The 13,846-nt window shown below is 35.2% G+C and overlaps 1 protein-coding gene across 1 annotated transcript; it reads right to left on the bottom strand.

The window, feature by feature from the left end:
* Nucleotides 1-606: 606 nt before the first annotated feature.
* On the bottom strand, nt 607-12,353 carry LOC149827007 (phosphatidylinositol/phosphatidylcholine transfer protein SFH12-like). The gene is made up of 14 exons (XM_090018410.1): nt 12,071-12,353; nt 9,341-9,632; nt 8,883-8,982; nt 6,727-6,993; nt 6,545-6,622; nt 6,337-6,438; nt 6,196-6,245; nt 5,678-5,777; nt 5,458-5,556; nt 5,211-5,321; nt 3,200-3,317; nt 1,869-2,260; nt 1,586-1,663; nt 607-894 (listed from the first exon to the last, which is right to left on the bottom strand). The coding sequence occupies exons 1-14, from the start codon at nt 12,138-12,140 to the stop codon at nt 877-879; spliced, it is 1,875 nt and encodes a 624-aa protein (XP_089874536.1). The 5' UTR covers nt 12,141-12,353; the 3' UTR covers nt 607-876.
* Nucleotides 12,354-13,846: the final 1,493 nt, after the last annotated feature.

Below are 13,846 nucleotides of genomic sequence, written 5' to 3'. Positions count from 1 at the left end.
CATTGCAAGGACTTGATCCAAGTAAGGCAATTATTACTTTAAAGAAAGTGAGTCTAACGAATGCCTCCTAGCCTACCTTCATATCAAGCTTAGGTTCCATACCCCAACCTTCACTTAGGTCCAGAGAAACCAAGGTCAAGCTGGACTAAGCTAGAAGTGAATTCGGATATCAGACATTGGTCGTGACTTAGGAGTTTCGTGAGACCTTGATCAAGCTGACAAGTTGATTAACCAAGTCAGTCAGTTTCAGTTAACAGTGATCCAATCCAAGCTGACTAACAGAATTTAGAGTACAGTGGTGAGTGCCTAGATTTAGGATGGTCTTTGAACTTGCCAAGTCAGCAGGTCCATCATCCAACTCACTCGGTTTCAGCCCATATGAATTCAGCCAATGCTGGCCAATTCACCAATAAAATTTTTATGCCAATCAGCAATATATAGCTTGAGTCGTGTGCATTCATGCAGAAAGCTGACCAGAAATGAAGTGAATTACGAAGTGCCAAATTAGATAACTTTTAAAGGGTTCCATGAAAAAAAAAAGTCCACACCACTTCCATGCATTATCTCACTGTGAACACGATGCCAATGGCGAAGGAACACAGGATACAATAGCAATGCAATGTCATTTAAATTAGATATGAATCACACATCCAACATATATTTTGAAAGTTTTATTTCCGTTCATGTTTGTCAGAAGCCACGAGACAATCACAAAGTCAGCTGTTTAAAGGTGATGAGAGAATCACAAACCGAATTGTTTTCAAAGTTGTAAAATTACAACATGACACGTCATGGCAGAGGTCAAAACAACAAAGTGGGTTACAACAAGAAGCCACCCGATTCTGCCTTATTCATCTCACAAGCAATATGTACAGCTTACCACAGGTACAGATTCTGCAAATACGAATGTATAAAAACATTCAAGATTAGTGCGACCCATAAAGACCAAAAATATAACATATAAATTCTTAAAAGAATTAAAAATTAATGTTAGTAGCATGACGTGACACATGATACACAGAATTGACCAAGACAACCAGATGGGGAGCTCATTTTCAATGAAAAAGCCAGGAAAAAAAACGGGAACAAGGAAAAACATAACATTATATCAACCTTTGTTTTTTAAGCTTTAACCAATTTGAACAAAGATTTTGAGGCAGTTCTGTGTTTCACTTATTACCATTTGAAGACAAGTAAGCTTCATTACATTATCCAACAAAAAGAATGAAAAAAAAATTATATGTATCATGTTTCACCAAAATATTTTCTTTTAAATTTTTACTTATTAGGTGGAATGATTAAGTGAAGCTACTCTGCTAATTATATTTCACAAAAGGAAAAGAAAACTTGCATCATTTCTTTATATTTGATAGCAAGAAAATTTTAAAAAATAAAGAACATAATCTGATAAACAATAATAGTCCAATCACTTGGAAATCACAGTTAAATGGAAGACTGCAGGAAGCCACTAAATGGAACATCTGAGAATTATGCATTATTCGGAAAGTTGAAAACGTTATGAGCATATGTCTTCTTAAAGTTCTACCAATGTACTATCAGGTCTAGAACATGTAAACAAACATACCCTCAACTTCTTTTTCTTCTTCTTCTTCTCCACATATGCAAGTAGCTCCTCCTGTCGGACAAGAGCTTCTTGAAGAACCTGAAACCAAACATCAAATTTGGAAGGAATGAAACACGCCAATGAAATGGAAGTTAAAGAACCCAAAAAAAAGAAGTGCAAGTAAAAATTATGCAAGGTGATACACGACAAGCACATGCAAGAACAAAATATCTGACACCTGCAGAACACTCCTGCTTTATCTAGGGTCTTATCATCACTCTTGTGCAAGAACTAGCACACTCACCTTCTTAGTTTCCGCAAGTTCAGTTTCCAGGGCATCAACACGTTTCAATGCAGCATTTAGGAGTTCCTCTTTCTCAGATGACAACCCTGCAGGTTTGCTGAGAGTGATAACCTTTTCTTCCAATTCACCCAAGCGTTTTACAACAGATGCATACTCAGCGCCAGAAATAGCAGGCATTGGTAGAGCACAAGGCATTCCCCGTCCCTTCTTCATCGAGTCAATGCCAAAGGTAGGATCAGCATAATCAAGTGCAGCTTCTGTGATCTTCTTTGGCATTGTACGTGTAAAACGAACAACAGTGGCAATGCCCATAACAAAGGCCATGACTCCAGAAAAAATGTGTCTGCTGATCCCATTGGGAGCCACATTGCAGTCCATTGGAGAAAAATCACCTGTTACCAAACAATTTGGAGAAAGCTGTAAATGACGATCAAGAAAAATTTTCATGATATGGTACACTGTTACAGAAAAATGACATACATGCTTCAAAAAAAAAAAGCTAAAGCTTTAAATAAAGGGATTCTTCAAAAATTCATCCAGTAATGAAAGAAGGATTGATGTCAAGTTGACAGTACTAGCAAACCATATACAACCCACATAGATAAAAGACTTTCCAGGCTTCAATGAAGCAAAAACGCTCAAAGAGAGATTTTCAGCCAAAATGCCAAACTAGAAAAACACTATCCAGTATTCAACATAATCTTCAAGACTCTTATCAGTGTGGCCTTATGGGCAAGCTCTGATTTTCTTTTCAGCAGTTTAACTTATATCAGCATGCAAGTCCAGTACACTAAAATATGTCCACACCAGCATAAGTTAGAGATGAATTTAAAGCAGCTGGCAGAATCTGGGTCATAGTCAGAAAACAACCAAAAATCAAATGTAAAATGCAAGACAGAATTATACTTCTGTAACTTCAAACCTGAAGGCATGAAAAACCAATCTCACATTCTTTTTTTAACCGTCAAAAGTTTCCAGCATGTTAAATTGAATGAATGACCTATGCTCAACCTGATGTAAAATATATTACCATAAAGAACTAAAACTCGTTACTGTCAATGTTAGAAGTATCTTATACTATCTATTGAATTATGTCATCTATCTATTTATGTGCAAACGAAGGAAAAAGTTCATAAAGTCCAGAAGGCAATGCAGCTAGAGTGGAATGTGCCTGAACTATGGATCAATGTAAAATCAAATCATTTCATAAGTCCCTGCTTATATACAATCTAAGAATGTGCCTGAACTATGCAGCTAGAGTGAAAACCAAATCACTTCATAAGTCCCTGCTTATATACAATCTAAGAATCAAGAAATATATGCTTCCTTACCCTTAGAGAGTGTAAGGTTGCCATCTTGTGTGTCTTTCATCCAATTGCTGACTACAGGCTTGTCAACCATTGGGATGTCATGACATTCATAAGACTTTGGAGAAGTCTCTTTCTCAACCTATGAAGTTTCACATGATTAGAACAAAGATTAAGGAATTCTAGATCTAAAAGGGGAAAAATAAATTCAGAGAATATCGATTTCTTGGCTGGAAGAAGAATGCCAGAAAAATGGCTGAAGAGACCTTTTGAAAAACAAAACAAAAAATACTGTATATTTCCATATAATGAGAAAGAAACAATGTTTTCATATGCTGAAATTCTCTCAGAAATCAAACATCATCTTAGTCATATGCACTTTTTGTTCGTCAGCATTTATAGACTTTTTACAGCAAAATGATGAAAAAAAAACACCTTGAATAACTTAAGAAGCATGAAGTTCAAGTATCAAAAAAACAAAATAAGTGCCCAGAGAAAACAACTCAGATATTTTCAGAAAATAAATCAGGTCTTAGGATTAAAAACTGAATTATTATATAGATATGTGCATTTTTTTCTGGCTGGGTTCAAATGGAGTACTAGTTATGCCATGTAATAAGCAAATCAAGTGTCATGCACTTTCAATTTCTTCCAGTGATAGGCAATAGCCATGCCGTATGCTTCTCCCATCTCTTTCAAGACACACACACACACACATATGGATAAATGTTTGCTAATGTCTACAATATGTACAATCATTATCATCAAGCCTTATCCCAACTACATGGGGTGTACAATATGTACAATCTAGTTGAGAAAACATAGATGCAAGTTACATCCACTCAATCTGACCTCACAGATGTGTTTCCTAGCATCATGGATCATATCTTTTCAATGTAAAAATATGATCTTTTGATCCTTGAAAATCAGGAACATTGTGAGCCATTGTGTTTCCTCTTCTTCTATGGAGCCTACAACTTCTGCTACTTCTGAAGCCCTTGGAAAACCTGCTTACTTTTGCAAATACGTGATCTAAAACCTATTTTCTACTAAGCAAACTATGTAGACCACATCTATAAGGTTAGATCCACAGAAAAAATGCAAAAGGGTTGAAGAAAATGGGGTTTTCTACTAGATTGTATGTACAAACGACTGTAGCAATATATATATATAGGGCCACTAGAATATGAGAACTAAAGTGTAAACTAGGCATTTCCAACATCTTTTTTGCAAATCTGAACCTGTAGATGTGTTCCGCATGGTCCATATGTTAAGAATCGACTGTTGAATCATGTTTTTTTGATAAAAAATGGATGCTTGAGTATTTACAAAGATTCTGAGTCATCAATTTTCAAGACATAAAAAATTCTGTTTATGCATCGCAATCAGATGATTCAAGAGCCGGTCCCTTCAAAACCAAGCAGATCACATCAATAGCGTCAGATTTAGGAAAAACAAAGGAACAAAAAACCCATGAAAAACTCTATTCACACTCTAGTTCTCATATTCAAATGTCAGGTTTAAGTCAAGTTGCATATGTTTGATAATCATGGATAGCTTGCTTTTTATTTACAATATTGCAATATTTTCATGTTTTTTCCAGCTGCTGCAAAAAAATGTTAATATCACGACATTTCCAAAATATCTGCGATATTGGTGGCCATGGCCCATGGTTTTTGCTTCAGATCCAGGTTTAACCTGCAGCATCACTGAGCATGTAGGTTGATCAAGGGTTTGAAACTACCAAATCAGGTATGTCCATGTTACTTGCTATAAAAGAGAGCATCCATGGTTCTTATTGAAATTTATGTCCACATTTTCTCTGATCATTTTCGCTAAGGTCAGACCTCCACTGGGGAGATATTATTTTCTGACCGGCATAAAATCTTATATCAACTTTTAAAGACTTGCGGCAGACGGTTGATGAAATATGGTAGTATGCTAGTCTTTGCGGTTACGCAACCAGAAATCAGATATGTTAAAAGTTGCTACCGTGAAAAAAAAAACTGAATAGGTAGGAAGTATGCTTGCTTACTGCTTCATGGACGGGAGACAGATGAGGATGCTCTACAAAATCCCTTGGAGCTCCTGGAGCCTGCATGTCTTCAGCTTTAAACCCAGACTCCCCACCACAGGTATAAAGACCCTTATGATGATAAGGATTGAAATAAATGGTTTTCAGTGAAAATCTTAGGAAATGCAAATACTCATTCACTCTTAAAAAAGGAAAATGACAATTCAGGAAAATTCATATTAGAAAGAAGATAATCTCAAGCTGTAACAACCTTAGGGCACACTATGTCAGCTTCAGAAATGGTCTTTTCTTCACTGCCTGAAACAGTAATCTTCCTTGAACACTTAGCCTCTCCATTTTGAATCATCTGCCAAAAAAGAAGAACAGTCAAGAAGAATCCCATGAGTTGTTTATCAGTTATATCACTTTCTTACTGATGCAGTCATCAGAATACTCTCAAATTTATATACATGTAAGGCAATCATAACCTTCAAAAGTTCAGGATCTTTCCATGGGCCTTTGTCTGAACTTAGGCAACCACCATATTCTGCACAGGTACAGGTCCCTCCCAGAAACTCGGGCAATTCACTAGTATGATCCCAGTTCCATAACAGTGTAAGTGAAAGGATTGAAGGTCAGTCAATTAAATGATTTAAATGTTGACATCAGCAGGCCTGCATGTCATTGAACAAAGGAAGAACAAAACCCATGCAGACAGACATATTCACAGAAAGACACATGCACAGAATAGCAACAGCATGAAGAAAATCCCTCTTTTGAAGAAATAGAATTTATGTATTTAAGTAGGCAATGGAAAAATGAAATAGTATTCAGAAATAAAGGTCTTTGTTCTCAAAATTTATTTAGATTATTAAAAATTAATCCCTCAGTATGAAAACATAAATACTGAAATAACTGGATTTTGAATATATTTCCATCTCGATCCCCAAGCCCCCAACCCAGAAAAGAATCTGGAATTCTCATAGGAAATTTGTTAAAACCATACCTGGCATCAATTATTTCAAGCAACTTGCTCTGATACTTGTTTCCAAGAACCTGACATGAAACAATTCATAATCAGGGACAGATCTATTAGACACTATAACATAATTATGTCTCAGTTATACAAAAATACATTTCTACATACATGGATCTTAGATGTGGTTTTGGGATCAAGAAAAGACTTTATGGTGTTCCAGAGCATTCTGAATCCAGGACCTGCATTAATGATGAACATGCGACACAAGGTCTGCAACAACATGAAAAGAAGTGCAAAATCAAATCCAAGAAGTCTCAGTTCAAGCCAAAAAATTAATTTCTGTACTACAATTCAGAAAATAATTAAAAAGAAATACCTCAGGGTAGTTATCACCATCAGTTTTCTGGAGCCTCGCAATTAGATCCCTTGCTGCCTTGTTGAAATTTTTAAGACCCTGAGAAATAAGAGTCACAGTTTCCCAATAGAAATAAGAACTCGAAAGATCACAGCAAGTAGGTAAACATTTCTAAGGATTGATAAAAAGTGACAGCCACGTACCACACCCTGAACATCCAGGATTGTTGTGCTCGAATCAATGTGCCTTTTCGCTGCAATGGTGCATGCTGGGAACTTGATGGCAAAGGTCTTCTCAAACTCCTGAACATGATACTTCACATACCGCTCCATGTCTGTTACTTGCATCAATTTACTAGGATCAACTTTTCCCAGTTGCTCTATGTAAACAGGCCTCCCTTCCTTATCAACCCCATGATGACCTTGGGGATAGTACTTGCGAACTTCATCAATTTCCTTGAAGTCAAAATCCTATAAAAAGAGTAGGAATCAGAAAGTCAAAAGGAAATATGATAGCAGAAGAAAATGCCTCTAGAATTCTGGTCAAGCATCAAAGAAAATATGCCTATGCAATAAGTGCAACAAACTATAACCCTAATTTTTTTTTAATTTGAATACAAGGCTGTAAACAATGAAAATGACATGAGACGTATTGCACCAATATACACTAGAATCTAACATTTGTTCAAAGGTATCATTGAATGAGTCATGATTTAAAAAATAAATTACTTAAGGTTACTATGTTTTTCTTTGTTTTTTCCCTTTTTTGTTCTCTAGGAGCCGGGATTGCCGAGGCCCCTAAACATTAGAAATTCAGTTTGTAGAGTACATATCACATGATGTTCTTCAGTTGGGAGGTTTACCTTTCTGCATAAATCAGAAGCAATCTTCCTTAGTAAGCCAAGTTTCCATAAACTTGCTTAAGCAGTTTATTCATTTGAAACTGTAACTATTAAATGACATCATGGTGCCTATTCCAAGGAATCTTGCTTTCAACAATGAAAAAGGAGCAAGAGAGAACAAGATGAATAGTATTGCTGCTAAAAGAGGAGATTGTTAACTATATCACTGCACCGGACACATGTAGCTGTGTAAATTGAGGTAGGGGATGTTTATAAATTAGAATAACCTTCATGAGAAAAATGAGTGAAATGTGTCAATTTCACCAACTCGCTGCCATCAGGGCCCTAAAGACCCTATTCGCCAAAAAAAAGGAAAAGATGAATTTCCTCCTTCATTTATTATACTATTAAATCTGATATTTGATGTCATGATGGTTGATGCTTTATTTCCATCTTATTGCTAGATTGTAATTTTGCTTACATTCCTGATATCTAACAAAATTGTTGTTCTTTTACCAATTTTCCTAAATCATTGTTAATGGATTACAATTATTAGTTTTATTCTTAATATCACAATTCACATGTTATTTGTCATATATTATAGATTTATTATGCTGTATTGTCACCTCCATAGTTTTTTATGCATATTTCTTTTTGCTTTATATCACTTTTTTTGTATGTCATTTTTTGCTTAAATTTCTTCCATTATTTTATATGTATATTATACTTTATTTAATCTTACAATACAAGAATGATTTTCCCATATCTTAGACCATACCAGTATGTTATGGAGATATGTTCAGTACAACATCGCAATAGAATATCAAATTACATCTTGTATTAATGCATCCAAATGAATATTCCAGCACTATGTACAAATACAAAAAAGACCTGAAAGACCAAGAAGATATAGATACCAAATGGCCTCAAGAAATAAAAATGCATTTAGACCCCAAAAGAAATCTAAAACATGAAAGGCCAAGAAGATACATATACCAAATGATTTCAAGAAACAAAAGAGCACTTGGAAGCAAAAAAAATCCACAACACAGGAATATTAAAATACACTATGTAAATAAATGTCCACACGTTTAATGGAAGCCATATTATTGAGTTCAAGAGGACAAAACTATCATGTGACTATCAAGAAGATATAGATACCAAATGGCCTTAAGAAATGAATGTATTTAGAGTCTTAGACCCAAAAAAAATCTAAAACGTGAAAGGCCAAGAAGATATAGATACGAAATGGCCTCAAGAAACAAAAGAGCACTTGGAAGCAAAAACAGTCCACAACACAGGAATATTAAAATACACTATCTAAATAGATGTCCACACATTTAATTGAAGCCATATTATTGAGTTCAAGAGGTCAAAGCTATCATGTGACTAGTTAAACAACAAGAAAGGGATAAAACATCCATTGGTTAAGTCCTCCACTAATAATACCAATTATAAGCGACACACAAGAGAAAGAAAAGGAGAGAACAAACTTGATTTTCAAGGAACCAATATTACCTCCATAATTGTGTCGGTACCAAATTCCTTCCTCCATTGGAGCATATCAGCCCACATTTGTTTTGTTTTTTCAATGTCAAATTTCCTTGCTTTTAGGAATCTGCATCATGAGAGCATTGTATTTGCATACAATTAACAGAGAACAGAAATAACAACCTGTATCAAGTATCCATCTTGAAAGTAATCTAGGAAAAATATGCATGTGATCTTTATGTGTCTATGTATTATATTACATACATACATATGAACATACTACACACACACACAATGTGACTTGTATAGGGAAAGAATGAACCATGATAAGATTATAGATGTGGACTATCAATATCTGATATAGAAAAACTGCTTTTATTGCTGTAATAATCATCAAGGTCCATTGGAATAGTCCTGACCTGAAAGTTCAAGTGAAAGAGATTTCCTTTCTCTACCAGGAAAATAGAACATGTGGGGATTTTTACCTCAACATCATATGATAATCATCATGCTTTGAGGGTAATAGTTCCTCTAGGATAAGTGCCTGGCGGAAGGCATCAACAGCCTGAGCCTCCTCTGCATCATGCACATCTTCAATGGAAATAGAATGGACTCTACTGCTTCTCCTACTCCTTTTTGTCAAAGACTGTCTGAACTTTGCAGATGCATTAATTGCTCTCTTCGTAAAAGATCCAATCCTAGTCTTCCTCTCATCCTCCAAGTTTTCAACATCTGATCTTCTCTCTCGCCTTTCATCATTGAAGGACTCTTCAAGAACTATGAACCAAGAAAGCATAGAGAACTTAAAAATTGTGTACATATCAAACTGGCAGACATTAAAAATTTCTGCGCATCACAAACTCATTAAATATTCTTGGAAAAATATGGATTATACAGAACAAAGGCACCAACAGTGACTTGAATGTTAACTATATCAGAGCCAGTTCTTGCTCCTTATCCATGATATAAAAAAATATAAGTGTGAAACTTTTATCTATTACGACTCACTGGAGCTGCACAAGTAGACTTAAACAACTGCTACATGCATAACATACATGATAGATTTGTTATTCTCAAAAAGAAATTTAAAAATGCAACCATTAGAGCTCAGATGACCAGTGAAATTGGCGAAACAAATTCAGACTTCTGTTTGTGATGTATTTACTAGATAAAAGAAGAGCATGGCATATCCTTGATTCTGTTATGTACACGGTTTTTGCACTGGTGATATTAAATTCTCTACCCATGTGTCAGGAAAGTATGTGGAGTTACATATGTACTTGTGATAAGGATTTTCTTTTCTGCAATAAGGAGACTTCATCATCTGTCTAAAATATCTGGCATGTTTGCTTTTGCAACTATGTGATAAAAGCAATTAAACAATGAACTCTTCCAGAAAACATATAATCCATGTTTTTGGCATCTATGCACATTGTACCAAATTACAATGTTTAACTTAAGAAGTGAACAACAATGTGCACAGACCACTGCACAAGGTGTGTATTAGTAATATTTCTGGAAGCAGTAAAAGAACAAATGTACATTTTATGGCTAGATATAATATTTTTTGTAACAATAATATTATTCAGATATGTGACAGATTAATTAAATTAGTACCAAGTCAAGAGCTGTGGATGCATCTGCATATTATAAGAGGAACTTCACGACACTGTTTTTCTTCCTCTCTTTTTCCCCTTCATGCCACTAATAATTTTGTTCCATGTATCAAGCCCAAAATTTCCATCCCCAAAAAATTAGAAAACATATGATAGTTTCGAATGTATTCTCAACAGGAATATTTACATGTGATTTTAAACTCCCAATTCCAGAATATGCATATGCCATATGTAATATATTGGCTGTTCTCATCAAGGAACACAAGTAGAAGTTGCCACCTCTAAATCTAGCCAAAAAATGCAGTTCCTGGTTATCAGACATGCATAGATTTACACAAAAAGCTACTTTCCTGAATGTAGACCCATTTCTCAACTTCAAATCTGTGACTCAAATTTATAGTTTCAATGATTTTGGGATGCACCAAAAAGAAAATAGAAAATCTGCAGGAATGCATTATGGTAGCTCAAAATATTGGGATTTCTGGTTTACAAAGATTCTATTCCATCAGCAACACATGTAATCCCGAAAAACACAACAAAAATAGGAATCATTACATAAGGAATTAGTTGGTTGACAATATTTATATAGCTTCAAGGGTAAGAAGGAATGCAAATTTTAACCCCATGAACCATCAATGCAGCTGAATTTATCTAGATTAAAGGAATCCTGACTACTTCCCAAACTGAGGAACTCTGGTGTGCCATTTGGTTGTCAAGTTATTAGAAAACATAATTGCATAAGGTCCTCTTTTTAACAAATCGACAGCCACACACACACACACACACACACCTGCGCATATATGCATGCCATAGTCACCAAATATAATGATATTTTCTATGTAGCCTTTTTAAAAAAATTCAAAAATAAAAATGTGAAAATATCACAATAAGGTTAAATCAGCAAAATAAATTTATTATGATGATGTCCGATATTGGTCAAAGCACAATATTTTTAATTTTAAAGAAATTCTTTTCTAAATTTTTTATATTTGATTTTTAAAAAATTTCCAGATATGTTCGCATGTAAAACAAATTATTTATAAATTATCCCAAAGAAAAACCCTTACTGATACCATCACAAGATCAATAACACAACTGCATGCATATGAACAGACATACATATGCATGCACACACACACAGAGACTAATGTGCATGCTACTCTACTAGACTCTAGACCAAAGTTTGGTTCAAATCGAGATTGGCAACCTAGTGAAATATGGCCTTTTTTTCTAATGCCCTCAACAGCAATATATACACATCATTGGCAGATTTGATTGATATCCAACTGTTATCAATGTGAAACCTGGTTGATCACATACTCTCATGATGGATTCCATTCCCTTAACACATAAAACATGAAGGATGGAGGTGCAAGGCTGTGGTCCTTAAATCCAAATTCTACTCTCTCTCTCCAACCAAAATCAGTGGAGCATCTCTTCTAGTTATAGGTACTAGTTCTACCTTACTAGTGTCAGAATGTCATGAGGTGACAGAGACACCAAGGCATGCTCACAGTACTAGCCCTGTAATAAACATGCCTCTGAGCACATAGCAACATCAAAACACTTGCAACAAATTACATACATTTAGCAAGTTACCAGGTCTAACAAGTTTATTAAGTGGTCCAGACATCGACATTTCGCCCATGATGACTCCACGTGAGCTCATCTCATGGAAAAACAAATGGCAAGAGATTTGAAAAATGCATCAAACGACCAAAGAGAGCCTGCGAAGAACATATAACAATTAGTTTACATATTTAAAGAACTATACCTACCAACAAACTATCTAAAACTTAATCAGCTAAACTCTTGTTTATCATAAAATTGAAGATCAAACATCCAAAGAGATAAGATATAACATATAAATTTGGTAAACATTCGATAATAAGAGATCTAGAATCCAGAATAAAAAAGAGACCTGTATTTTTAGATTCGCATGCATATATCAATAAATTTCAAGGAAAAAAATTTGAAAAGCTAATTTGATAATTGCTCAGGTATCTCATAAAGCTAGAACATGGTAGATTATAAGAAAGAAAATTAAATTGCAATTCCTCTTGATAAAAATGAAAGAAAATCCTTAATATATCTCTAATTTAAATACGATTGAGATTTCTCTTAAAACACCCATCATCAGGATTTGAATATGAAACGCTGAACTTTTAAACGCCAAATCTCTAAAAAGCAAACAATAGATAGAAACATGAATTCCCAAAAACATATAAAAATGAAAAGGAGCTAATCGCTACGAAATGTATCAAACTTTAATGTCAGAGAGAGAGAATGAAAAGGAGCTAATTGCTACGAAATGTATCAAACTTTAATGTCATAGAGAGAGGGAAAGAAAGAGAGGGAGAGAGAGGAAGAAGAAGAAATCTCCAGAAATCCACTACGTTATAGCAATGCAGATAAAGACGAACATTAAATTCACAAATACAGATAACATTAGTATGTCTAGAGCAACAGAATATAGGAGAGAGCCGTACCTTCTTTTGAGCAATTTGGATAGGCAGAAAGAACAAGAGAGAGAGGACGGATGAAGAGTGGATCGTGAGGAGGAGTTTGATGAACGACCCTCTAATTCGTCGAGGGGTAGTGAGGAATGCACGACGTTTACTCCTGCCCCACCAAATTTGACACAGTCGTCCATTCTAGAGAGAGAGAGAGTAAAATGGCCGTTGGAGAAACAAGGGGCACTTTGGTCAATGAGAGAGAAAGATAAGATGTCCGTTGGAGAAACAAGGGGCAGTTTGGTCAATGAAGAAAGAGGAAGCGAGAGAGAGAAACTCTCCTTCCTCTGCCGTCCAAAACTCCTACGGGTTGGCGCGCATATCGGTTGGGTGGGAGATGGCCACCAACTAAAATAAGCATTCTCTCTCTCTCTCTCTCTCTCTCTCTCTCTCTCTCTCTCTCTCTCTCTCTCTCTCTCTTCGTTGACCACAGTGCCCGTTTCTTCAACTGCCATTTATATGCATACCCCAATAGCCAAATTCTGTTAGTTTCAATTTTATACTATTAAGCAAAATAAAAAAATTGATGGTCTTGGATCATGCTTTGGTTTCTTTTCTTTTTCTCTCTCTAGATTGCATGTATCATATTCCCTGCTTGTCTATTGGGTTTGGTTTGTAGGTTACCGGCTTGGAAAACTGAGGACAATCAAAGGAAGATTTGTCCTTCCAAAGCTTGTTGGTGAAGAGGATGATTTTGAGCAAATGTATTAAACTTTTTTTTTGTTTAATTTCTAACTCAGCATATATATGCCAAGAAAATGCGAAGCCTGGAATTTATGTCTACCACGACCTCCGGGAATATGGTCCACTTACCATGCTACATCCCTTGTAATAATAAATTTTTAATAGATCATGCACTAAG

Source organism: Nuphar pumila, chromosome 10 (genome assembly GCF_984573655.1).
Source record: "Nuphar pumila chromosome 10, dmNupPumi1.hap1.1, whole genome shotgun sequence".
Taxonomy (NCBI): domain Eukaryota; kingdom Viridiplantae; phylum Streptophyta; class Magnoliopsida; order Nymphaeales; family Nymphaeaceae; genus Nuphar; species Nuphar pumila.
The sequence above is the reverse complement of the archived record's forward strand: the minus strand, read 5'-3'. Positions and strand labels throughout refer to the sequence as shown.